This window comes from Musa acuminata, chromosome BXJ2-5 (genome assembly GCF_036884655.1).
Source record: "Musa acuminata AAA Group cultivar baxijiao chromosome BXJ2-5, Cavendish_Baxijiao_AAA, whole genome shotgun sequence".
In the NCBI taxonomy this organism is placed as follows: domain Eukaryota; kingdom Viridiplantae; phylum Streptophyta; class Magnoliopsida; order Zingiberales; family Musaceae; genus Musa; species Musa acuminata.
Genome location: NC_088342.1, coordinates 11,062,107 through 11,087,702, shown reverse-complemented (window position 1 = coordinate 11,087,702; position 25,596 = coordinate 11,062,107). Strand labels below are relative to the sequence as shown.

The following is a 25,596-nucleotide window of genomic DNA, read 5'->3' as shown; positions in this document are numbered from 1 at the left end:
ATTTGTGAAAACAAGTGAGAATTTGGCTGATCCATTCACCAAACTTCTTACAAGAGAAGTTGTAAGATCAATATCAAAATGGATTGGGCTAAAACTCCTTGAATAAAAGATCCACCAATGATAGCAACCCTACTCAATATTATGAAATGAGTAATAAAGAGTTCAAAGGATAAGAACAAGTCATTGACATATGGAGTGGTTCAGCATTTTAAAATATTTTACGAGTCTCATCTAAAGATGTTAAAGTGCTGGTTGTCACCGAATGAGGGTTGAGTTAATTATACTCTTAATGAAGTTCAGTCAAGTTAGGACAAGTATATCAAAGAGTGACAAAGATACTATAAGAACTTCACCTATATGAACTTAGAAGTGGTGTCGCTTCGATTGAGAGTTAGAGTTTCTCTCATAAAAGTTCATGAACTTGGATGAGCCCAATGTCATATTAGGACTAAGCGAGAATTTATGAGGAATATAAGGATGTTGTATTTATGTGTGTGGTATCACTGGTGTTGTCATTAGGAATAACAAATTCAAAGCTTTTATGCTATTTGGGATTTTGACTTTACTTTGTGATGCTTATACTAAGATAATATTCAAATCGAAAGATATATTATTTTATTCATAAATACTATTTAATCACTTGGAGAAAATTTTAAATTTGAATAAGTGGGGGATTGTTATAAATTGTTCAAATTAAAAAGAAAAAAAATTTCAAAAGATTTATTTGAAAAGATGGTTTCTTTTGTAGTTAATTTGGTAGTTATTTTTATCTTTTGTGAAAATATCTATAAATATATATTTGATAGTAAATTATGAAAACATCTTTTTCGTACTCTTCTTCTTTACTTTTTCAAGTAATTGAATTAGACATTCTCTGATTCCTCTTGGAAGATTCTTTATTATTTGCTCAATATAGATCTTCTAAAGGCTTGTCATATTCACTAAAACCATTTACATCAAACTTATAGCAATCTTATTGAGAAGATGGTGTAAATATCATTTTTAATAAAGTATTTATACACTAAATATTTCCTATATTATTCTTGATCTTATGTTTGTTATTTGTTTTCATAATATTTTTCATCCTCTTCTTTAACGTATTTTATGTTTGTTATGTTTTGTTATGGGTGAGAAGGCAACACACATCACGGTGAGCAGCTCGAACAGACTGCGAACTATTTGAATGAGGTATGTCTTCTTCAACTGCTGCTCACTTAAAATCTTCCGGTGAAAGAAGGAAGTGCCCATGCAATCATTTTTCCATTTCCTGCGTGAAGATGGAGGCGATGCAACTCACAATGAACCAACCCACGCCCTAGTCGTATGCTTGGGGGTCCACATCACCCCGTTGCCTTCCCCCACTCGAAACTTGGTGCCCACCAGCACTAATAAATCTTATCCATCGAAGCCTTCTATCTGTAAATTATTATACAGGTCTATTTGTACGTAGTTAACGACCCTTAAATGCTTGACCTCCACTAGATCGACCCTTCCTAGAAGCATATGGTCTGAATCAGTCTTGTTGCAGACCAAACCATTAATTAAGGAGCTAATAATGCTTTCTTGGCGATGTGGATGACCTAATCCTCCATCACCAATAATTACAACATCCGAACCGGTAAACTTTTGGCGACACAAAGACTGCTTTGCTAAACATTATAGAGATAAAAGAATGAGTTAACACCTCGTTAATGCTAAACGTATATCTCCTCCGTTCCCACGCCACACTCCCCTTCCTTCTGTGTATGTCCTGTCAGACATGGGGACTCCCGTAGCCTCCTCCCAATGCGCCTGTCTCCGGCGGACCTACGGAAAGCAGCTTTGCCGGTGACTAGCGGCCGAGATCCTGGGAAGGATCGTTGCGTCGAGCGGGCGCAGGCGGGGGGGGATCAGAGCTCTGCTGTGGCTTCGCAGTCGTGATCTTGTTTGGCGATGGGAGAGAGAAGGGAGCGGTTCTGGCGTGCCGCGGCTGCTGTGCTGGTGCTCTCGTTTGCCGCGGCGGAGGGGGGACGGCGGCACGCGTACGCGGCGATGATGTACATGGGGACGCCGAGGGACTATGAGTTCTACGTGGCGACTAGGGTGATGATGCGGTCGCTGGCGCGGCTCGGCGTCGACGCCGACCTCGTCGTCATTGCCTCCGCCGACGTCCCCTTCCAATGGGTCCAAACCCTGTATGCTTCTCTCCTCTTCTCTCCCCATCTCTACTTCCTCTCTATCTATATTTCTTTTCTGTTTTTGCTATTTTAATGAAAGAATGAATCACGACCGCAAGATACCGATCCAACGGATCAGAATAGATGTCCGGGCGAACTCATTTTCTTTTGCACGAACTGGATATTCCTCATGCTTCCTTCGTTTGCTGGCAACCCCGACCGAAGTCACGACTTAAACTTCCGACACGCGACATCATCCGTTTGGGACTAGAGTCGTAGCGTAAGCCGGAACAGGAAGGTTCTTGACTTGACTTGCCATCCTTTGACCCTCATAAATAGACGCGTTGACTTCTTGTTTGTGATGCTTCTACCGCTACTCGTTCTCAAAATTAACCAAATTGGCAGGCCGAACACGAGAAATATGTGCCCTGTGATTTCTTGCACTGCTCTAAACATGTCGATGGTCATCATTAACAGGAAAGAGGAGGACGGGGTGAAGGTGGTCACTGTTGAGAACTTGCAGAACCCATACGAAGGGCAGGGCAACTTCAACCCCAGATTCAAGCTGACGATGAACAAGCTGTACGCGTGGACCTTGGCGTCCTATGACCGAATTGTGATGCTCGACTCCGACAACCTCTTCCTCCATCGCACCGACGAGCTCTTCCAGTGCGGCGACTTCTGTGCTGCCTTCATTAACCCTTGCGTCTTCCATACTGGTCTCTTTGTCCTTCGGGTACTATATCTGTGACACCACGAAAGCTTTGCCTGAGAAGTCTTACTACCAGGTTTTGCAGCAATGCTTGTGAGCATTAGACACACGAGAAAGGAGTAAGAATCATTTGTGATCCCTCGTTTCTTTACATGGTTTGCAGCCTTCAATTGCTGTCTTCAAGGACATGCTTCATGAGCTAGAAATCGGACGTGAGAACCCGGATGGTGCAGACCAGGGGTTCCTGGTGAGCTACTTCCCCGACTTGCTCGATCGGCCAATGTTCCATCCACCCGCCAATGGCACCAAGCTTGAAGGAACCTATCGCCTCCCTTTGGGATACCAGATGGATGCTTCTTACTACTGTGAGTTTGATCAGTAACACTTCCCTTGTGTACCAAGTCTTTGTACCTGAAGCATGCAGATGCTTATCGGCTTAGATGATGGGATCTCTTCCGTGGTTTCTGTTCCAGACTTAAAGTTTCGTTGGAACGTACCATGTGGACCAAATAGCGTCATCACCTTCCCTAGTTGTCCATGGTTAAAACCTTGGTACTGGTGGTCTTGGCCAGTGCTACCACTTGGCCTTCAGTGGCATGAGCAACGACGCACAAATCTTGGGTAAGCAAACCTCAGATCTCTCTCTAGATGGATAGATAGATATATAGCAAGACAGATCTATAGATAGATAGATATATTAATTGATAGATAGATAGGTACTGGAATGCGACACCTTGTTTTGCTCGACGAGCAGATACAGTGCAGAGGCGCCGGCGATTCTGATTCAGGCCGTGATGTATCTGGGGATCGCGGCGATCACCCGGTTGGCACGGCCTAGGAGAGTGAAGCTGTGCTACAACCGGCGTCCAGAGAAGAGCATCCCCTTCGTGCGCGCCATGCTGAAGATGGCTGCACTCTGGTCCATGTTTGCAGCACACACCATCCCGTTCTTTCTCATCCCGCGAACGGTGCATCCACTTCTCGGCTGGTCCCTCTACCTGCTCGGAGCAGCTGCACTTAGTACGGTTGTGATGTCTATCTTCCTACTTCCACCTCTTCCGGTCCTCACACTGCTGCTGGGGATTCTGGGTTCCCTGTTTGTGATGGCATTCCCTTGGTATTCCGATGGCATCGTTAGGGCTCTTGCGATGTTTGGATACGCCTTCTGCTGTGCTCCAGTTGTGTGGGCTTCACTGGCCAAAGTTCTGTGCTCCTTGCAGAGTCCACAAGAACGGGAAACCTTCTTCACTAGACTGGGAGAATCCACACCACTGTCGGACTCCAGCAAGCTGTATTAATCTGCAGACATATCTGCACAATCTCATTCATTTGGTTGGTGTTATTATTTACACAATTTGATGGCCAGAAATCACTCTTTCATGTCTATTCACTGAGACAAAATTCATGGGGTATCCAAATATGTTCTTCCTGTTCATCTACCTGCCTGTCTCAGTGCATGGAGCAGCGAGAGACGGATTCTGATTCTGTTTTGGAATTTGATGTTTTATGATGCAAGTCTTTGGGACTAGTTATAATTCTAGAGGTATGGTGAGATCTTTCTCACTTTTCTTCTGGAGAGAATGTGGATTGTCCCAACTTCTGGTCTTTGTTGTCTGCTTCAGCACTCTGACGTTCATACTATCCTCCTGCTTACAAGATACTTTATGATTTCACTTGAGAATGTAGTCCACAAGATGAGAATATGATGTATATTTAACCTAACGACTCAAGTCTTTTGGATGATTGTGATGTCCATTTGTTATGTTGATTCCTTTACAGATAGCTACACTCATAAGAAGGCAGTATGTGAGATGTGAAAACCTCAAACTTTGAAGACATTTCACATCAGGATCACTGACTACCAATCTTCTTAAAGGTAATCACAACATTAAACATTTCATGTGCCTCTTCTTATATGTTCTCCAACACTCAGTTAAAGAGTTCTCCCCTTGTAATGTAGAACAGTATCACAGTAGCAGAACTGTAAAGAATTGCCATCTCTTTCGAGTTCCAACCCTTGGGAAACCTTTACCTGTGTGTGCATTTGGTGCCTTTAGGTCTTTGACTCACAAAAACATCATGAATGCAGTTACTTAAAGCATTGCTACTTGTGCTATATTCCTCTTGAAATAAATTGGATCTGTCCAAGTACGTAGAGTCCTAATCTTTATACTCCCATTTCAAAGACTAATTGTTCTATGGTTCAAAACCTGCTTTGTCCTTCAAAATTAAGAACATTTTTCATTATATGCAGCCTTCTAGTCCTTTTCACTTCCAGTTATCCGGGCATGTAATTGAGATGGAATAGACTTGCAACAACTTGAGGCTGATATCATTTGGTCTTTTCCTACTGCTTCTTCCTCCTCCTACCATGAACAGATCAGTGCCCATTGTTGTGGCAGAGTGAGGAGCATGTCCTGAAATATAAACCATAGAAAGACATTGCAACAATGATATTGTTCAATGATAATTAAACTCTACCTCATAGTCCTTATCTAATGAGCGAGAGCTGGATATACTGTTGAGCCATCGACATCACTCCCATGTCTATTCGATCCAGTCCACAACTGGATGTACTAATTGGCATGTCTTCCTACAATATAGAATGAAAGGTTGACTCACTTTTCACAGTTTACTCGGATCTCAAATGTGGAACCTGCATCGATGCTACTCTGAACTAATATGGAATTAGCTGCTATTTGATCAGCTTATTGCCCAACTTTTCGTGCATCACCCCAGTTTCCAATGTCCGAAGCTTAGAGCTGTCCATTTCACCTGTGACTTCATCTACAAAGGTTTAAGCTGCAGGAACAGGAATGGCTGAAAGAACGTTTGGATTGCTCGTCCATAGAGTATCTCTTAGAACTTCCCGAGTTTAATTTAGCACAATTGATCAAATGTTCGTTGTTCCAGCGGACCTCGATCACGGTTGGGAGTCAGATAAAAAAGCCAAGGAACCTCAAGAAGCCCTTGGTCAAAATCTAAAGACAAATTGCTGTGTTCCAACGCAGTTCCTCACTGAATCCAATGAATCTTCTCATCTTTTTGACCTCCATAAGCATAACAAAGGACCCAGAATGGTTTGGGATTGTGAGATGAATGACAGTAACAGTAACAGTGAGCAGCTGTTGGTGCAGTGAAAGGTTGTGAAAGAGCGGAAAGCTCACAACCCCACACACCACCCTACGCTCTCTCTTTGTCCCCTTTTGATCACGCCGACAACAACCAACTCATGAGCACAAGAACTGCCGATCTCGTGATGTATGTTATTATGCGTGGCTCGCTACTTTATTCCTTCCCCACCCTCATCACCTTAACGTCTGCTTCCCACAACTCCTCATATGGCCTTCTTTAATCGCCCCATTGATTGCCACTGAAGCATCTGCACAACACCAAGTTTTAGATCCTTGTGGTGCGGTGATAGCTGAGATGAGGTAGGACTAGTTAGTTCTGATGCTTATATTGTAAGAAACGAAGACATGCCATGACTCACTGACAACAATGAAAGGCCTACCTACCATGTGATGACTGCCTTCAATATATATATGCATACATGTAGAAAGTGTTAATTTCTTCCGTAACAATCTCGTCAACTTAATGCGCAATTAATGAGTGAGTTGCTTGCAATGCTGTCAAAGACTTGTTTTCTGCATATTACCACTGGAATTAACATACTGATGCCGAGAATGATATTAGTATTTTAATTAAGCTTATATATATATATATATATATATATATATATATATATATATATATATATATATATATTAGATCCATATGCCTAATCACGTCATCAATTAAACGCATACCAGCTAATGAACAGACAAGATGGAAGGTGAATCGAACCGCGCGTTGGACCGCTCGGTTTAGAAAATTGGGCACACAGCAACGACCTAAATCGAATTGAACCGATCGGTTGGGAACAGTTCGACGTAGATGTTATAACGGTCCAGTTTTTCTACGTTCAAAAGCGCATTATTGAATCGAATCGGTCTATTTTGACCCAACCTTGACCGCGGCAGTAAGCTCAGTGGCAGCAGCTACCAGTGATCACTGCGTCCGTCGTCGCCACAGGCGTAGCGCATTCGACACGCAGGAAGTCACGATAAGAACGGCCTCAGAACCGTCCATCACGGCGGTCCAACGTACATCGGACGCACCTCCGCGAAGACCATGTGGCGGGCCCACCTCTCCACATCCATCTCCACGCCAGAGTCTTGGCGTCATGCAACTCCAGCTCTGGAAAAGGATCGATGGTTCCAAAGCGAGGGCCACGAGTAAGACGGACATGCCGATGGACTCAAATGACCCAATGGAACAGTAATGGCTGAGAGAGAGAGAGAGAGAGAGAGAGAGAGACTGATGGAGATGGAAAACGTGGAACTGGCGCATGGAGATGCTGAGGCAAGGGGACGGAGCGAGTGAGCTCGGTGAAGAAGAAGCTAAAGAAGGAGAGGTTAAGTCAGAGGGGTGAAGAAAAGGACCAAGTGCCAATGGAAACAGGAAGGTTTATTACCAGGTGGGAGGCAGCAGAGACATTACAAAAGCAGTGGCAGCTCTTCTCTGCTTCTCCAAACTTTACTCTCTCTCTCTCTCTCTCTATCCTTCCCTACCAAACTGGGATTGAAGAGTGATGTTACCCACTAGCTAATCCACCTAAGGATTTCTACAAGATGGGATATACAATAAAGAACAGAGATATTAGGATGGAGAAGGTGGAGGCAGCGAACAGTAAGCAAGAACAGCTGGAAACAGCAGCAATTGGCAGACAAAAAGCAGCAACTAGAGAAGGGATAAATAAACTTAAAGCAAGCGATTTCTTGGTGACATTGATTCAATCTACTGCTCATCAGCTGTTAGTACTATAGGCACCAACTGCAACTTAAACACGAAAAAAATCAGGTAAATTAATGCATCTGAAGCAAAAAGGAACAGAAGCTTACAAGAAAAGGAATCACCAAATCACCAACTTTATCCAAAATATCAGTGCTGAATAAAGATTTGAAGCTTCATAGTTTCCTCAAATTCCTTTGATTTGCTTCTCCGTCTCTGCAATTCCTACCTCGAGCTTGGACACTGACTCCTGCTTGCTCTGGAGTTAGTAGGAGTGCTCAGATCGCATGGTTTCGACGTGTGGAATGCGTGAATTCAGTTCGTTGTGGGATTGGCAACGAAATCCATGCCGGAAATCGCCGACAGTTCGACGTCGTCGTCCGTCGGCGCCGGCATGTTAAGATCGATCAGGCCGATGCTACCGGCACTCTTGGTGGCAGCAGTTACAGGGGACATGCTCGGCGGAGGGACTGACGTCGGCGAGTTGTCGGTGACTGTGGGCGGGGACGTGATGAAATGCGACCTCTTGTGGCCGCCAAGAGCTTGGCCGGAGCTGAAGACTCTGAAGCAGAAGGGACACTCGTGGACTTTGACATCGAGATTGGTGTCGGCCGAGTCGGCTTCGCAGGTCCGGAGCTCGACGGCCGGGACGCAGCCATTGGTCTTCTTGTGGTTCGCCCGGTGGCCACCGAGAGCTTGGTACGACCGGAACACCTTCTTGCACGCCCCGCACTGGTAGCGGCTCCGCCCTCTTCGCGGCGGCGGCCGCGGTCGGGGGTCCACCTCCTCCTCGACGCCATCGGCCCAGGAGTCGCGGGACAGCATCATGAGGCAAAGGGCGACGTCCTCCTCGGGGGTCGCATCCGAGACAGAGCTCGCCGGCTCCGGATCCAGCGGAGAGGCGGCGTCCCGGCGGAGACGCTTCGCTCGCCGGCGGTGGCCACGGGGTGACTCCGTCTCGCTCTCCAGGTCCTGGACGACGACGCCGGATCCGGCGGGCTCAACGGCGGCGAAGGAGGAAGAGGAGGAGAACTCGGGATCTACCAGTCGAAAGCTCTTCCGGGGGTTCATGCGCAGGCCGTACGAGACTCCCACCTGCTTCTCCTCCTCCTCCACCTCGTCCACTACCTCTTGCGTCTCTGCAGGCCGGTCTGAGGAGACGGATGCGGAGGAGTCCCGGTGGAGCTGGGGCGGAGCCGGAGGGCCTGCAGCGAAGATGACGTGAGAGCGCATGTGGCCAGCGAGTGCGCGGCCATTGGAGAAGCGGCGAACGCAGAGCTTGCAGGCGTGCTTGTCCATACGAACTATCCCTTTAGCTCCACTCTATCCTTCTCCCACAGAAAGCAGAGGAAGGAAACTGTGTTGAGGTGAGTAGGAGCTACAAAAGTGTAGGTGACAAGCATTCCTCACCCAAAAGCAGGCACAACCCACTGCAAGAAGAAGAGACACAAAATATTATTTATATATATATATATATATATATATATATATATATATATAAACAAAAAAGAAATAAACTGATAAATAAATATCTAATTCCTATGTTATGTATATCATCAAACAGTGAGATTAAAATTTGGGAGAAGGGGGAGAGCAAAATACCATATTATATATATATATATATATATATATATATATATATATATATATATATATATATATATATATATATATGTAGAATAAATGGCTCGCAATTGCATAGCTAATCAATCTATTGACATGACCACCCAACCCATGGTGGGCACACAAATTAATTGCAACTTTTGGTTCCGGATTCGTCAATCTTTTCAGTTGCGTTCAGATCGTACCAGTGTATTTAAACTCATCTACATCTTGTGTATTGACGTCGTATATTATGTCATTTCATCCACTAAGTTTTCTATTATTATTATTATTATTAAAACCTTTGAGCGTGAAGTGACACTTACTTTTAAAAAAAGGACTGCAATTTTATATTATTTTATTTATTTTTTATGATAGCATATCTAAATTGGAACCTATCCTTGAGAGAATGGAATCAAGATGTGGAACTCTTTTCCAAGTGGGTCTGTTGGTAACTTGCTAAAATGAAAGGGAATAAAGGCGGCAGGAGCAAGACAAAGAAAGATTGGAACGGACTTACCATGTAATATTCCGAACGACGAAGGCAAATTGAAGTTACAAGCATCATTATCAATCGTGAATTAGCTTTGAGACTATTAGGATCTTTGTTATGATATCAAAAAATTGAATTTGACTGTGATGTTTAATGACCTGCCAAACATGTTTTTGTTGGTATGTTCAAAGGTCAGTAATCTCCTTTTTCTTCAAATGAAGTTGAATCACACTAATATCTCATGGGTGAGGAGAGGAAAGGAAGAAAGGGAAGGAAAGAAGAGAGGGAGGAGATGAGACTACGGAAGAAAGGAAGGAAGGAAGGGGGAGAGAAGGAGAAATAAAAGAAAGATAAGCAATGAAAGGATAAGAAGGAATAAGAAAATAAAATTACATTCTCACATCAAAATCATATTATTATTTATAGATTTAAATAAACTCAGACCATTGGGTTGATTTAACAAAGTCAACTAAGAAATCTGACACCTTCATATCATTTCTCTCATTCAAACATTTCAAGGCAAAATTATAGTTTATGGAAGACATTCAACATACACACGTTTCTAAAATTCTCTATTTTATGAATAAGACCCGAGAATCAAACGATTAGAAATTGCGTTGGAACAAGCAAAATTAGCTTAGTTATATTTCATGATTTATTCTTGAGTTTGCTTTACTATACAATTCTGAATCAAGTCTTTAATTTCGTGGATATTGGATATCTGTTCTTAGGATTTTTATTATCGATATTATCACAAACTTTTCTTCTTGTCTCCTCCTTGTTTAAACTGTATTTGTCCCTGACATGTGGAAAATCCTTTCCCATTACTTCCTTTTTCTCTTATTTAATCAAATAGACAAATAATCAACTCAATCATCATTCAAAAGGAGGCAACAACAAATCAGCCTTCTCCTCCGCTCTCAATCTTTGGTGCATATATCTATTAACCTTAAAGACACCATGCATTTCCAAGACACCGGAGTACCTCATACTACTAGCTAGGCTTTGCAGTTAACCAGGGATCTATAGGTCATCCCCGGCTTCCACCCGACCGGAACGACGCTATCGGCAGTGAGGACCTTGCCGGAATCTCCTCACGTCAGGCGAATCGAGAAAGGCGCCTGCAACGCCGAGCCCGATTTCCGCCTCCAGACCGCTCCCCGCGACTGCTGCATGGCGATCCATGCGTCGACTCACCGAGAGCCCGGCGACGGCGCCACCTGTTTGAATTGGACGGCTGCCAGATCTCCGTCGGCATCTTCGTACTCGACGAGCACGGCGAAGTAGTTAGGGTTTGAGCCCGGATCCACAAGGAAGGCCACGTTGATCCCAGGGTGATCGCACTCCACTCTACAAAGCCAGACGTAGGAGCTCGTTAGAGGTCACGGAGACACGCCTTCCCCAACTGAGGAGCTCGAGTTGTGGCGTCATTAGAACAAGCAGACAATATAGAGTGCTTGTAACGTCCAATTAAATCGATGTTGCATTGCTTGCTGAAGGAAGCTACGCTCTCACCGTGTGTACAGTACTTGTAGAAGTCCGGCGCCGCGTAGCTGAGATGTTTGCCCGGGCAGTGACGTCGCTCCAAATGCAGTCTCGCTCATGTCGAAATGGACGGGGCTCATTAAGGTATGCACTGCCGGGACACTCGTCTTTCATCACGACGGTCACAGGGTTCCCCGAGCGAGCAGGGTTCCCGGTACATTTCACATAGTGAAAGAGATGTTGAAACTTGAGAGAATTCCATGGAGCAAATGCACCATACAAGTCCTGGCAGATTAATCTGTAGATTTACCTGATGACAAGCAACGCAACCCTTGCCTGACGTGAATGTGGAACGGTTCCCCGCTGCTATCACGGGTGAGAAAGGAGGCAGGTGCACCGCAGCTCCATACCCACATGCACCACCTGTGCAATTTAAGACACCATCAACTTGTGTTGCATATTCTCTGTCCACATAACCACATGAAGCAAAGAACAATACCATCACTTTCGGTACCATTAGCACCGCCGTGCCAAGTGGCTCCAGCAGAAGACCAGCCTGTGGATGTGGTGGAGAAGTTCGAGAGTTTGGGGTGCAATGGCCAACGAGAGAGAGGAAAGATATCGAAGCCATGAATAAAAAGCGAGGAGAGGGGAAAGACTGATGAAGTGAAGTGAGGGCCATCGTCACTGCTTCTTAGCAGCCGAAGCTATCTGTAAGAGGATACTTGGTTGTGTTTGAAGCAGGAAGCGTGGAGAATATTTGTAGAGTTGCAGTTGGCTTGCATGGCTTCAGCGTGTCAGCTCAGAGGGAGTGCAAGCTGAAACTGAAAGGTTTATGTAGCAGATGGCTTGTAGAGTAGCATTCGTGCGGGTAAGGTTTAGTGTCAAGGATACCTCAGGCGTTGGGTTGTTGTTGTTGCTGGGGACGACGATGCCGGACTTCTGCTTGGTTTTAGTGTGTCGGAATGGCATCAGAGAGAGGCGAGAGTGGGTCAATTTGATACTTCGTCTCAGAGCGCTGCTGCTAACAAGAAAGAATGCATTAGTGACGCGCAGCTGCGAAGCGCAGCACCCGACACCAGCTCCGCCGCGGATCCTCTCACCGGAATCCTAAATGCAGCACCATCGCAACCACCACAGCCACCGCTGCGTTCCGCGCCCTGCTCAGGGCGGTTCCCGTCTCCGTCGCCTGCGCCGACCCTGTGGCATAGGCTTATTATATTTGGCTAGTCCAAATCGGTCCGATCCCGCTTGCGCATCAAGAGTCGTGAGCCGGCCTGACGCAAACAGCTGATTGACATATAGGCTCGGTGGACGTCGGTTCATGTCGCGCCTGACCTGTGAAAACAGATCAATTACTTGACCCGAATCCGACCCATCCTCAGGTCAAGAAATCTTGATCGGATTCGACCAACGAACCACATCGAATAGATCGAGTCCGGGTTCGAATCGTTTGTCCCAATTACATCGAACCAGGCCGGCACATCGATCTCTCTTTTCTGTAGGTAAATATCTCCAACATATCTGCCATGTACTGGCGTAGTGTTCGGTACAATGTCAATTTCACTCGGGCTTACATTTGTCTCTGCGGTTCCTCTCAGGGATTATGTTGTAAGCACTTCAATGATAGTGTAGTTTCGCTGTGGTGAAGGCATACCTGTGGATCATGGCATTTCTGGCTCCACTTCAGAGGACTCGAATACCCATTCTCGGCAGCCTAAGCCCATCCTGGTCCAACGAATGATCAATGCTGTTGCAGGTAGTACAGAGAGAGAGAGAGAGAGAGAGAGAGAGAGAGAGAGAGAAGGACCACCACTATTCCTCGAATGGAGAAATAATTGGAATAATGAGGTGAAACCTCAAGGGAAAGGGACAAGAAGAAGAGCCTTGCTTCGGAGAAGCAGCCCTCTCCGCTGAGAAAGACCAGAGAGAGTACCCGAAAGCAAGGAAGGCCACGAACACCAGGAAGTGCGTGTCCCTGTAGCCGCGGGAACTGGTGAGCCGAGTGAGAGAACGCTTTGGTGGAGGGTGGGACCACTACCACATGCATGCATGCATGCGTGCCTGCATTCTCCATGTCTCCTCTCCTTCTCCCCTTGTTTATCTTTCTTCTTCCACCGTTTGATGGCTCTGCATCAATATCACTGGTATCTCAGTTATCCCGAAGTGTGTTGCCACTATAATAATATCAACATCATGGAAAAGCTTATTCACATATTGCAAGGCATGAATGGAGGTCAATATGAACTATCAGGCTTGAGAGCTCGGCCTCAACCAAGCGTGAGCAAGATGGATGATTCTTTGCGTGTCATATGGATATAAGATCTCCTCTCTCCCTACAATTCCAATCCGAGATGTCCACACAACCATATCAGCTGCATTTGGCTCATCGCTTGGACTTTGGCCAGCATAATGCTTGTGACTTTATTACGGTTCAACCATTCACATCGTGGAACTCCGCCGTACGTGTTGGCTCGTACGTGTGCGTGTGATGTGTCGTGGGTCGTATTTGTGTTTCCAACGCAATCTTAGGCTTTTAAGGTCCGTCCATGTGTGTCTTTTCATAGCCGAAGACGACTAGTAGTTGCAATCCGAGCCCCTCGTAGACATGCATTTTTATAGATTTCATCGACTTGGTACCACCACCTTCTCTTTGCCTTTTTCTTCCTTTTCCTCTAGTTTCTTCCCAGCTCCAACAACACTAACCTTCTTCTTCTATCTTCTCTCCTCTCTCTCTCTCTCTCTCTCTCTCTCTCTTTAGCCATGGCTAACACTAACACAGTCTGCTCTATGTGTGGTGACATCGGCTTCGCCGACAAGCTCTTCCAATGCATCCGTTGCCACTCTCGCCTCCAGCACTCGTATGTATTACGCCTCTCTCTGTATCTCTCTGGCTCTCTCTCTAGATTTGCAACTCAGTGTCTGATTCGCAGCTACTGTACCAACTACTACGACGAGGCCACATCCGAGACCGTTGGGGTCTGTGATTGGTGCTTGAGTGAAGAGCGAAGTGGAGCTAAACGAGGGATCCACTCGAAGAGGCTGGCGAGGAAGGATTCTGCCGAAACCGGTAGTGGTTACAAGGCTGAGCACAACAGCGACCGGGAGGAAAGTCAGAGCCGTGGCAAGAGCGACAGCGCTGGTGGTGCTTCTTCCAAGCCAACGGGCCGCAGGTACAAGCTACTCAAGGATGTCTTGTGTTGAGCTTCATCCTGGTAGCTGTTAGATTATGTGCATATGTGTCGTTAGATCTACCGTGAAGGTTTGTGTATGATATCACCCGGTCTGCTGTAACTTCTTGTGCATATATATATATATATATATATATATATATATATATATATATATATATATATATATATATATATATATATGCTGGTGCTAATATGAAGGTTTCCTGTAAACGTTATCCAAGGCTGTAATCAGAAACATAAAGTAATGTTCTGCAACTTGTTTAACCCTATAGTTTCTCTAATTTCTACTTGTTCTAGCTCTTCCTGATCATGGTTAATCCTGTTCATCATTGATCTGCAAAACAATTAAACTACAGAAGCAATGAGCATGGCCAGGCAGTCAGTTCTTGTGTTGTTGCCTGGCAAACCATCTGCAATCTTTGGAAGACAGACATGGGTGGCTCCATTGAGGGCATATAAAGCTTGCGCAGTGGCAAGATGATGAGGAAAAGAGGAGCATGGCACTGCTGTTCTCGGTGGACATACATGTTGCAGTTTAAATGACGGGCAAAAGGTTATACCACATGGGAACAAGTAATGCAGTACTGGCAGTGTCCCTAAGTGTTGACCCTACGATGGAAGGCAGGTGTGGTCTTCTATGTGTCATGTAGCAGAAAGCCTTGGATCCTACATGGGGTTCTAACAACTCGTGATACCTGACGGTGTCATTCGATGTTAGTGGATAAGGGTTGCTCCACTGCTGCAATTCTTTCGAAGCATGTTAAATACATGGATCTCATGGCCACGCAACTCAATTATGGCTATCGCTTCGTGGTACGTATCCACTGACTCACTTTCCACTTCCTCGAGCCTATGCATTATGCCAATATTTTTACTAGTGTTGCATCCAAACTCTCCTTCCTGCTATATGCTTCTTCGCTTCAAGCCAATAGACTATATAAACAAAGAGATATTCCATTTCCATCTACGTTTCGTGTCAATCCGTGAGAACATGGGAGCATGCATGCATGCATGCAGAGATGATTGCAATGAAGGGAAGGGAAGGGAAGGGAAGTGGGGAGAGGGGGGGGCGGGGAGGGGAGGGGAGGGGAGGGGGATGGGGGGATGTGAGTGGGGAATACTTGGACTGGGTGCTCATTCACTTCGTCCTGTCTTGTAGGACATTACGTGCTTGCATGCTTGCTGCAGAAACCCCAGTGGATGGGCAGGTGGAACCATATCTAGTACACCTTCTGCATCTCCATCTTTATAAAGTGGCTCTGCTACAAAAGCCAGCCCCTCGATTTCCTGATGCTTTATCTACTTCTCCACCAAAGCTTTGTCAAAGTTGCTGCAATGATGCTCCTATTATTGCAGCAACTGGAGACAGTGGAATAAAGCATTTCTTCTCTCCGGAGTTGTGATGTCGGGTGGTGACCTTTAATTAATGTGCATGATGCAAAAGCAGCTCAATAGAGCCGGCTGGACCAGGTAATATTGAAGCCTTATTCTACACGTCAAAAAAACAGAAAAAGAAAAACCAAGTAAAGCACAGGTCATCGTTGTGATCAAACTTTCAGAAAGACGAACCTCAAAATCGTGGAGAGAACCCATAATGAATAAACTAAGATTGGGGTTTCGCCAGAAATCACTAGTTCATTTAGGAAGATGGCACTTCCTTTCTCCCATGATAGAGATGATAATGGATCGATTTCACTCGAGTCATGTTAGGACTCGAGTTTTGATACCTAGACAACTAGATATCTCGAGTCATGTCAGCTCTACTATGGTAAAGTTTGCCTATCCCACCCATTTTACCTTATCAGGTTGATGGGTTCGTAAAAGTTCCACGTAGGTAAAAAGATTTAGCTCGGGCTCGTCGTTAGAGCCTGAATTGTACGCATCACGTAGGCCAGGCCTGGGTCCACCCATAGCAAGGTCTGCCCATTGGCCCGTTTCCCCGGCCTCCCGCTAACTTTACATCCGTGAATGACACGGTGAAAACCGACACGTGCTCGCCCCACACTAAAAGGCCACGTGTGCCCCTGGTCAACCGCACTTGGTTTTTTTGTTTTTGTTTTTTGTGTCCGTAATCGGTGACTATATTAATTAACTGTGGCGATGCTTTTTTCTATTGGTCATTGTCAATGATCACGTGATTGGAAATTGGTCATAAATGAAGTTCGTTGAAACTCAGGGAAAAATCAATTGACCCAATCGAATCACTGCTAAAAAGCTCAAGTTTTCAGGGGTGATGGGAGCTCTCCTAAAGCTTGATTCGTTGGGGCTCACATACGCCTGGACACGGGTACCACCCCCACTGAAACGTTTTTCGGGTGATTCAGTCATGTTGCTGGGTTGGTGGTGCACTCTAATAATAGTGAAGAGTCGTGTTTTTAAAAGATGAGGCTACGACCTAACCGTTACTACTTTCGTGACGCGGCTATTTAGATCAGGTGAGATTCCTCCATTCAGACAGCGGAGTTGACTATGGAATATAACAATAATGTAGGGTATTAGAAATAAGCATGTAACTTGAATCGTGACTTTAGTCGGCAGATGAGGAACGATGGAGCTATTCATCGTGGAGGAACGATGGAGCTCTCTTCTTCTTCATCGCCTTCTCTAGCCTTTTTGTCTTGCTCCTGCTTCCGCTGGCAACCGCTGCCACCTGTGGCTCATTGGACCGAAAGCTCGTGTCCCTCGCCCTCCGCTCTGTCTCGGGGTTCCAACTCCGCGATCCCGCAGCCCACGGCCTCGACTGTTCCATCAGGCTCCCCTCGCGCAACCTCAGCTGCGTCGTCTTGTGGATGCACTTGCGCAACGTTTCCGCCCTCCGCGTCCTCGACCTCTCCGGCGACGCTCTTCGAGCCTCCATTCCCAACGGCTTCTGGTTCGTCCCCGCCCTCCTCCAAGTCAACCTCGCCGATAACGCCCTCGCGCCGCCCTCTGGTTGGACCCCACGGGACCCAAACGCCGGTCCTCAGTAACATGGTATCAGAGCAGAACGCCGTGAAAGTCCCCGAGCTGATCGCCGTGAAGGTCCACTTCTAACATCTCGAAGGGGACCAGCTTCCCCGTCGGACCAGCTTCATCTCGAAGTGGACCAGCTTCCCCGCCGGACTAACTTCCCCGCCGGACTCCACCGCAGCTGCTTCTCCTACTGCCTCGTGGACCACGACTCCCCTGCCTCCTCCATCCTAGATTTCAACGCCGCCTCCGCCGCTTCCCCCTCCGTCGCTGCTCCAGTCGTGACCGCACCCGGCGTCGCCATGGGTGTGGCCACGACAACGAGGGCCTGTTTGTCGGTGCTGCCGGGTTGCTCGCCCTCGGCGGTGGACCCCTCTCCTTCCCCTCCCAAATCTCGGCCTCTTCTCCTACGTGAGCCGGCGGCATTCTTTACTGCCGCCTTTCCTCTGCCCCTACCTGCAGAAGTAGAGCCGACGCCAAGAATCCTCTCTGCCTCGACGCAGCCTCGCGGCCGCTTCCCCCTCTTCTCCTACCTGAGCCGGCGGCATTCTTTATTGCCGCCTTTCCTCTACCCTTTCCTGCAGAAGCAGAGCCGACGCCAAGAACCCTCTTTGCCTCGACGCAGCCTCGCGACCACTTCCCGGCCAGAGTTCACCGCAGAAGCTGCTGGTGCACACCTCGTCACTCGCCAACTCCGATAGCTCCACCCGAACCGCTGCCGCCGTAGCGACAGCCGCCACCTGGGAGATCGTGAGCGTCGCACCCTCCAGCCTCTCAGTCGCACCATTGCACCCGCAGATGCAGCAGTAGAGATCTGCCTCTAAAATCCCAAGGAAGCTGCGTCCTCTTCCGTGGAGAGTAAGTGCGGAACCTGGTCAAACATGACACGGACGGGCTGCAGACTGCAAGCAGCTGCGCCTTCCTCTTCCCTCCTCCCATCTTTTCCTCAAATTCCTTTTCTCCACCGCTCTTCTCACAAGCCTCCTCCCTCACCTCTCTCTCCCAAACCCGTGAGATCACTGCTCGACTTAAAAAAAAAAAAAATTGTCTTTGTTATCTTCCGGTTATTATTTCTTCTGAGAATCATGCAACTTCTCGTATAGTACGTATTTTCATTGATGTTATCATACTAATTCTTTTCAAGTTAACTAAATATCCTGATAGGTTCAGTTTTTTAATCTCTTATTTGGATACGACTTGTTAGGCTATATTGATGACTCTCTCAGTTGTCAACCAATTATGATCAATATCCCCGGAGAACCTAGTCCAGTACCAAATTTAGTTCACAAACTATGGCTGCATCAAGATTGTATCATCCTCCAAATTATTCAAGCCTCAATTGTTGGATCCGTCGCTTCATTGATCTCTTCATGTGTGACTGCTACTATAGAAGCGTGGTCTAAACTACAAACAATCTTGGCGAATCGTTCGAGTACTCGCAAGCTCAGTCTTCTATCCAAACAAATAGCGACAAAATAAAACGGAAATACTATCACTGATTATCTACAAAATATCAAAGTTATCATCGATGACTTGATTTTGATAGGTCATTTCCTATGTGACGAAGAGGTCATCAATCATACCCTTAATGGTCTCGGAGATGAATACAACAAATTAGCAGCTGCAATTCGGGCACGCAACTCACCAGTGTCATTTGAAGAACTCTATGATAAGTTAATTGACTATGAGATGTATTTGAGGCATGAGGACAAACTGTCCGGAACAACTATCACAGCTCAAGTCAATCACAAGTCCAAACGGAAGAGCACTCAATACACTACGAATAGCACCAAAGATTTGGCCAATACATCTCTTGATCCTATGGGTCCCATGCAAATCCCCCTCATCCTCATAATCATAATTTCTCGCAACATGGTAACTTCAATAACCGTCAGCCTTGGCATCCTTCTCTTACAAGCAAATAAAGAATCGTTTGCTAGTTGTGTGATAAAATTGAACACAGCTAAAGTTTATCGGTCTTGACCCCGCCTTCCTGCTCTATCACACTGGTCTCAAGCGAATCTTATAACTACTCCGACTATGTTTATCCACAACATCTATGACGAGAATGAAGATATCATCATCGGTGATGGTAAAGGACTTCCTATAACTCATACTAGTTCTACAATGCTTAATTCTGATACTACAACCTTTACACTCGATGATGTTTTATGTGCCTCTTATATTAAACGAAATCTCATATCTGTTTCTCAATTTTATAAACATAATAATACTTCAATTGAATTCTTTCCTGATTCCTTTTTTATCAAAGACATGAGCACGAGGGCTGTAACATCCCATTAGTCCCACATCGGAAGTGGGCAATATGTATGATTAGCTTATAAGGGCCTGATGAGTGTACTACGTTAACTCCCGCTTAAGCATTTTGGTCCATGGTTGCAGGACCAAAATGGAGTTATTGGCTAGTTGGCTCATTAGACTCGAGTCGTGACATTTGGTATCAGAACCGACCTAGCATTTGGGCAGGGTGAGAGGGCTCGAGTAGGAAAGGGCTACCTGTGGATGGAGTCAGAGAACTCATCACGGTGCCTCCGTTAATCCTCACATGCACTCACATGCACTATGCTAGGGTTTGATCTGGGATATGTTGGACCTTGACGAGGACTAGTCCCACATCGGAAGTGGGCAATATGTATGATTAGCTTATAAGGGCCTGATGGGTGTACTACGTTAACTCCCGCTTAAGTATTTTGGTACGTGGTTGCAGGACCAAAATGGAGTTATTGGCCAGTTAGCTACCCGGGTCGTGACAAGGGCATCCTTAGTCTAGGGCTTGAATAGAGACAACATGGTCCATGGTTGCAGGACCAAAATGGAGTTATTGGCTAGTTGGCTCATTAGACTCGAGTCGTGACATTTGGTATCAGAACCGACCTAGCATTTGGGCAGGGTGAGAGGGCTCGAGTAGGAAAGGGCTACCTGTGGATGGAGTCAGAGAACTCCCGCTTAAGCATTTTGGTCCATGGTTGCAGGACCAAAATGGAGTTATTGGCTAGTTGGCTCATTAGACTCGAGTCGTGACATTTGGTATCAGAACCGACCTAGCATTTGGGCAGGGTGAGAGGGCTCGAGTAGGAAAGGGCTACCTGTGGATGGAGTCAGAGAACTCATCACGGTGCCTCCGTTAATCCTCACATGCACTCACATGCACTATGCTAGGGTTTGATCTGGGATATGTTGGACCTTGACGAGGACTAGTCCCACATCGGAAGTGGGCAATATGTATGATTAGCTTATAAGGGCCTGATGGGTGTACTACGTTAACTCCCGCTTAAGTATTTTGGTACGTGGTTGCAGGACCAAAATGGAGTTATTGGCCAGTTAGCTACCCGGGTCGTGACAAGGGCATCCTTAGTCTAGGGCTTGAATAGAGACAACATGGTCCATGGTTGCAGGACCAAAATGGAGTTATTGGCTAGTTGGCTCATTAGACTCGAGTCGTGACATTTGGTATCAGAACCGACCTAGCATTTGGGCAGGGTGAGAGGGCTCGAGTAGGAAAGGGCTACCTGTGGATGGAGTCAGAGAACTCATCACGGTGCCTCCGTTAATCCTCACATGCACTCACATGCACTATGCTAGGGTTTGATCTGGGATATGTTGGACCTTGACGAGGACTAGTCCCACATCGGAAGTGGGCAATATGTATGATTAGCTTATAAGGGCCTGATGGGTGTACTACGTTAACTCCCGCTTAAGTATTTTGGTACGTGGTTGCAGGACCAAAATGGAGTTATTGGCCAGTTAGCTACCCGGGTCGTGACAAGGGCATCCTTAGTCTAGGGCTTGAATAGAGACAACATTTACGAATGACTCCACAAATAACCTAGCCCACTATTTACTCTTCCGTTATGGCTCCAATTGATATGTGGCATCATCATCTTGGTCATCCCTCGTCCTTTATTCAGCAAAAATTATTTTCTCATTACTCTCTTCTATTTTTAAATCAAATAGTTCTATATCGCATTGTGATACATGCCTTAGCAATAAAAGTCATCGATAGCCATTTGGCACACCTTCCAAATCCTCTAAACCGTTTGAAATTATTTATACCGATGTTTGGGGCCGTACTCCAATCGTGTCTTTTGATAAATTCAAATTTTATGTCATTTTTGTAAATTACTTCACTAAATTCACATGGTTATATCCTCTTCACCATAAATATGAAGTTTCCATAATCTTTATCACATTTCGAAAGTTGGTCGAGAACTACTTTCGGTCTACAATTAAAATAGTTTACTTTGATGGTGGAGGTGAATATCAAGCCCTGACATCCTATCTCTCAACTTGTGGTATACAATACCTCAAGTCTCCCTTGCATACTCCTCAATTAATTGGCTCCACCAAACGCAAATATCAGCATATAGTTGAAATTGGGCTCACACTTCTACATTAGACCTCCATGCCTTCAACCTTTTGAACAGCAGCCTTTGAAACTGTAGTCTACCTTATTAATAGAATGCCTACGCTAGTCTTACAATACCAGTCCCCCTTTAAAACACTATTTCACAAACCTTCAAACCTTTATAAACTTAAAGTATTCGATTGTCTATGTTATCCATAGTTACGTCTCTATGCCTCTCATAAGATAACACCAAGATCTAAATCGTGCGTCTTTATAGGTTACTCTCTTGAACATAATGCTTTCCGATGCTATAATCTCCACACCCATAAAGTCTTTATATCACGTCATGTTATTTTTGTTAAGTCTATCTTTCCTTTTCAAAACCATAACTATCCTACCATGCGGACCACTTTAATAAACATTCGGAGTATACCTCTAATCCAATCGGACAAGCCTCCCATGACACCGTCCAATTCCTCCCCTCAAGATCCTCACTCTACTACTCCTCCAATTCAGCAATTGCCTATTCCCTCCATTACTACTCCACTCTTTTCTTCTCAAATTGATGAGGTACTACGTTCAGACACAACCATTATCTTTACCTCCTTCTTGACCAAGTGACATTGAGGTACCTCAACCTGACCCAGCCTGTGTCAATGACTCTCAACCGTTGATTCCAACAATATAATCTCAGTCTCCAACCATCCTATGACAACATGATCTAAGAGTGGTTTTTTCAAACCACGTCAAGTCCTTGACCTACATGCTATCATGGATTCCTCATCCAATACCATTAAACCTATCACATTCACTCAAGCCCAAAAATCCCCGCATTGGCGTAACGCCATGTGTGAGGAATATAATGCCCTCCTTCATAACTCAACATGAGATCTAGTACTCTTTCATCATATACAAAACATCATTGGGTGTAAGTGGGTCTTTCGAATTAAGCGGAACCCAGATGGATCTGTTGCTAGATATAAGGCACGCCTCGTCGCCAAATGGTTTTATCAAAGACCTGAAGTTGATTTCAATAAGACGTTTAGTCCCTTGTTAAGCCCACAACAATCTGACTTATCATGAGTCTGACCATCACTAAGGGCTGACAATTAAGATAGTTGGATGTTAATAATGTCATTTTACATGGGACTCTAACTGAAGATGTTTTTATGCAACAACCTCCTAGTTTCACTCATCCTCAGTATCCAAAGCATGTTTGCAAACTTCAAAAAGATATTTATGGACTTCGTTAGGCTCCACGGTTTGGTACACTGAACTTGACTCTTTTCTGACTTCAGTTGGCTCTATCAACTCCAAGTCTGATACCTCGTTATTTCTATGCCAACACCATGGAGATATAATATATATTCTGGTATATATGAATGATATTATTGTCACAAGCAATAATCTCATATAAATCCAAGCATTCGTCAAACAATTGGCAGATCAATTCTCGCTTAAAGATCTCAGAATCTTGAACTACTTTCTGGGCATCGAAGCTACACATCTTCAGGTCTCTTTCTATCACAACAAAAGTTCATTCAAGATTTATTATCAAAGACAAACATGCAGGACGCAAATGTGGTTACAACTCCCCTTCTACTAGTGGATCTCTTAAATTATCTGATGGAAGTCTTGCTATGGAACCCACTCAATACCGACAAGTAGTTGGCTCTTTACAGTACTTAGCTCTCACCCGTCTAGACATCTCCTTTCCAGTCAACAAATTATCACAGTTTATGCATAGGTCATCTACTATGCACTAGTCTATGGTCAAATGAATCCTATAATATCTTAAGGGGACCCTCAATCATGATCTCTTTCTTCGTAAATACTCTCCACTTTATCTTCATGTCTTTTCTAATGCTGATTGGGTAGGCAACTTTGATGATAGAACATCTACATCATGGTATATTATCTTCCCCGGGGCTAATCCAATCAGTTGGAGTTCTAAGAAGCAAAAGATAGTCGCATGGTCTACTACTGAAACTGAATACCATGTCATCGCCACTACCACTACAAATCTACTCAAAGAACTTAACATCAATTCCACTCCTACAATATATTATGATAATGTCGGAGCTACCTATCTATGTGCTAATCCGATGTTCCACTCCAGCATGAAACATATTGCTATCGACTTTCACTTTGTGCGAGATCAAGTTGTCCGCCGTCAACTATGTGTTTCTCATGTACATACAACTGATCAATTAGTTGACTCACTCACAAAGCCTCTCGCTCGTAAACTTTTTGTATTGCATCGGTCCAAGATTGGTATCTTTGATAGGAGGACCATCTTGTGGGGGCATAATAGCAAATAAGATTTCTCTAACTGTATGAGGAAATCTCTCTACTCTGTTGGGGGAAATCCTCCCTCATAACTTGTATAAATAGGAAGAACATCTCAATGAGAAGAAAGCTTCTTCAGTAATTCTTGTCTTCGATCCTCTTCTAACAATAACCCTATGAGAGAGGTGTTGCCTGATGGCCTTCCACCTTTAGCCGCTGGGCCCAACTACTTCAAATTAACGGCGTCACGCAGCGTGAGGCATTGTAGATGTTTGGGGAAATTGTTTCTGTTGAAGGCAGTGTTGGGAAATCATTGGGGGGCGACATCATATGCGCAGCGGAAGAACAAGAAAACAAAAATCCCCGATTCCCAAAAAGATGTTCGTCGTCGTGCGAAGATTGGTGCGAAAAAATCCGCAAAACACAAAACTGCGTATAGAGATTGTGTTACCTAGGGAGATCGTATATCCCTGTTTCCTTGCAGATCCTTAGGAGAGGGTGAAGGAGGTCAAGCGTCCTCCTCTCTAGCGGTGATCCACACAGTAGGGTTGCGACGACGCTCCTCAAAACTCCAGGCCTGCTCTGAGGTGGAGAGGGAGAGGAGAATAGGAAAGGCAAGCAAAGACTCTAGCCTATGAGGCTGTGAATCCCTCCTATTTATAGAGATCCCGTGTCAAACCCTAATGGGTCCTTCCCTAGTGGGTATTGGATCTGCATCCAATAAGACAAGGGCTCCGTCGGATATCTCATATCCGAACCTCTACTCATCGCAATGCCTACCATATGTGTGTGACCCTCTAGGCCCAATATCGAGCTGGCCGTGAGTCATACCTGTCAGAACTCCTTCTAACTCATCGACTACGGACGTACTAGGCCACTACGCCGTAGTGCCCAGACGATACAGGAGAATCCAATCCATTGGACCTGTCTGTCCTTAGTTACCATGTACCTATAGTCCCTCATCCATCTAATATCCCAGAGACCGTATATCGAGCATGGTGTTGTCAAACTCATACGGTTTCTACTCGAGTCTCGCTCTAATCGTATTCTCCCGGAGAACTCTTTCTCTCTCAACCCGAATGACCCTGGCCAGGGATTTATCTGAGCAAGAACACATAGGATATTCCTCTCATGACGCCGAGAGTGGATGATCCTCTATTGACACTCAATAGCCCTCGTAAGGTCGACTACCACTCCCAATGACCAATTGTACTAGATTTGGGGACAGCCAAACCTATAAGTCTGGTATCAAAGAGTGGAGCACTCATACAGGACATCCTTGGTGTCTCAATTCTAAGGACCAGATACACCACTAGGACTACGGAATCGCTGTCTGACAATAAGGCATCATCAACCATCCAGCATTCCGTAAGCGGATCAATCAGTGAACTCATTATCCAATGAGCACCTGTACTGTATCCCTAGTGTCCCTACACGAGCAGCTATGAGACCAGCTGCATCCATCATATGGACGGGTATACAGCACACCAGTCTATCCGGTTATCACGATGTCCCTC

The 25,596-nt window shown here is 45.4% G+C and overlaps 2 protein-coding genes and 1 pseudogene across 2 annotated transcripts; 1 reads left to right on the top strand and 2 right to left on the bottom strand.

Moving 5' to 3' along the window:
* The first annotated feature begins 1,581 nt into the window (after positions 1-1,581).
* LOC103985022 (putative glucuronosyltransferase PGSIP8) lies at positions 1,582-4,569 on the top strand. The gene is made up of 5 exons (XM_009402634.3): positions 1,582-2,174; positions 2,634-2,892; positions 3,032-3,233; positions 3,342-3,489; positions 3,623-4,569. Exons 1-5 carry the CDS (start codon positions 1,933-1,935, stop codon positions 4,164-4,166), a joined length of 1,395 nt encoding a protein of 464 aa, XP_009400909.2. The 5' UTR covers positions 1,582-1,932; the 3' UTR covers positions 4,167-4,569.
* A 3,188-nt stretch (positions 4,570-7,757) lies between these two features.
* Positions 7,758-9,142, bottom strand: LOC135611707 (zinc finger protein ZAT9-like). Its single transcript, XM_065107356.1, has one exon. It carries the CDS (start codon positions 8,998-9,000, stop codon positions 8,017-8,019), a length of 984 nt encoding a protein of 327 aa, XP_064963428.1. The 5' UTR covers positions 9,001-9,142; the 3' UTR covers positions 7,758-8,016.
* A 1,652-nt stretch (positions 9,143-10,794) lies between these two features.
* LOC135611525 (expansin-B15-like) lies at positions 10,795-12,253 on the bottom strand (annotated as a pseudogene).
* Positions 12,254-25,596: the final 13,343 nt, after the last annotated feature.

Coding starts and splice junctions, on each gene's coding strand:
- LOC103985022 (XM_009402634.3), top strand. CDS start 1,933: ATGGGAGAGAGAAGGGAGCGGTTCTGGCGTGCCGCGGCTGCTGTGCTG. Junction 2,175..2,633: donor TTCCAATGGGTCCAAACCCT/GTATGCTTCTCT, acceptor CATCATTAACAG/GAAAGAGGAGGACGGGGTGA. Junction 2,893..3,031: donor CTGGTCTCTTTGTCCTTCGG/GTACTATATCTG, acceptor CATGGTTTGCAG/CCTTCAATTGCTGTCTTCAA.
- LOC135611707 (XM_065107356.1), bottom strand. CDS start 9,000: ATGGACAAGCACGCCTGCAAGCTCTGCGTTCGCCGCTTCTCCAATGGC.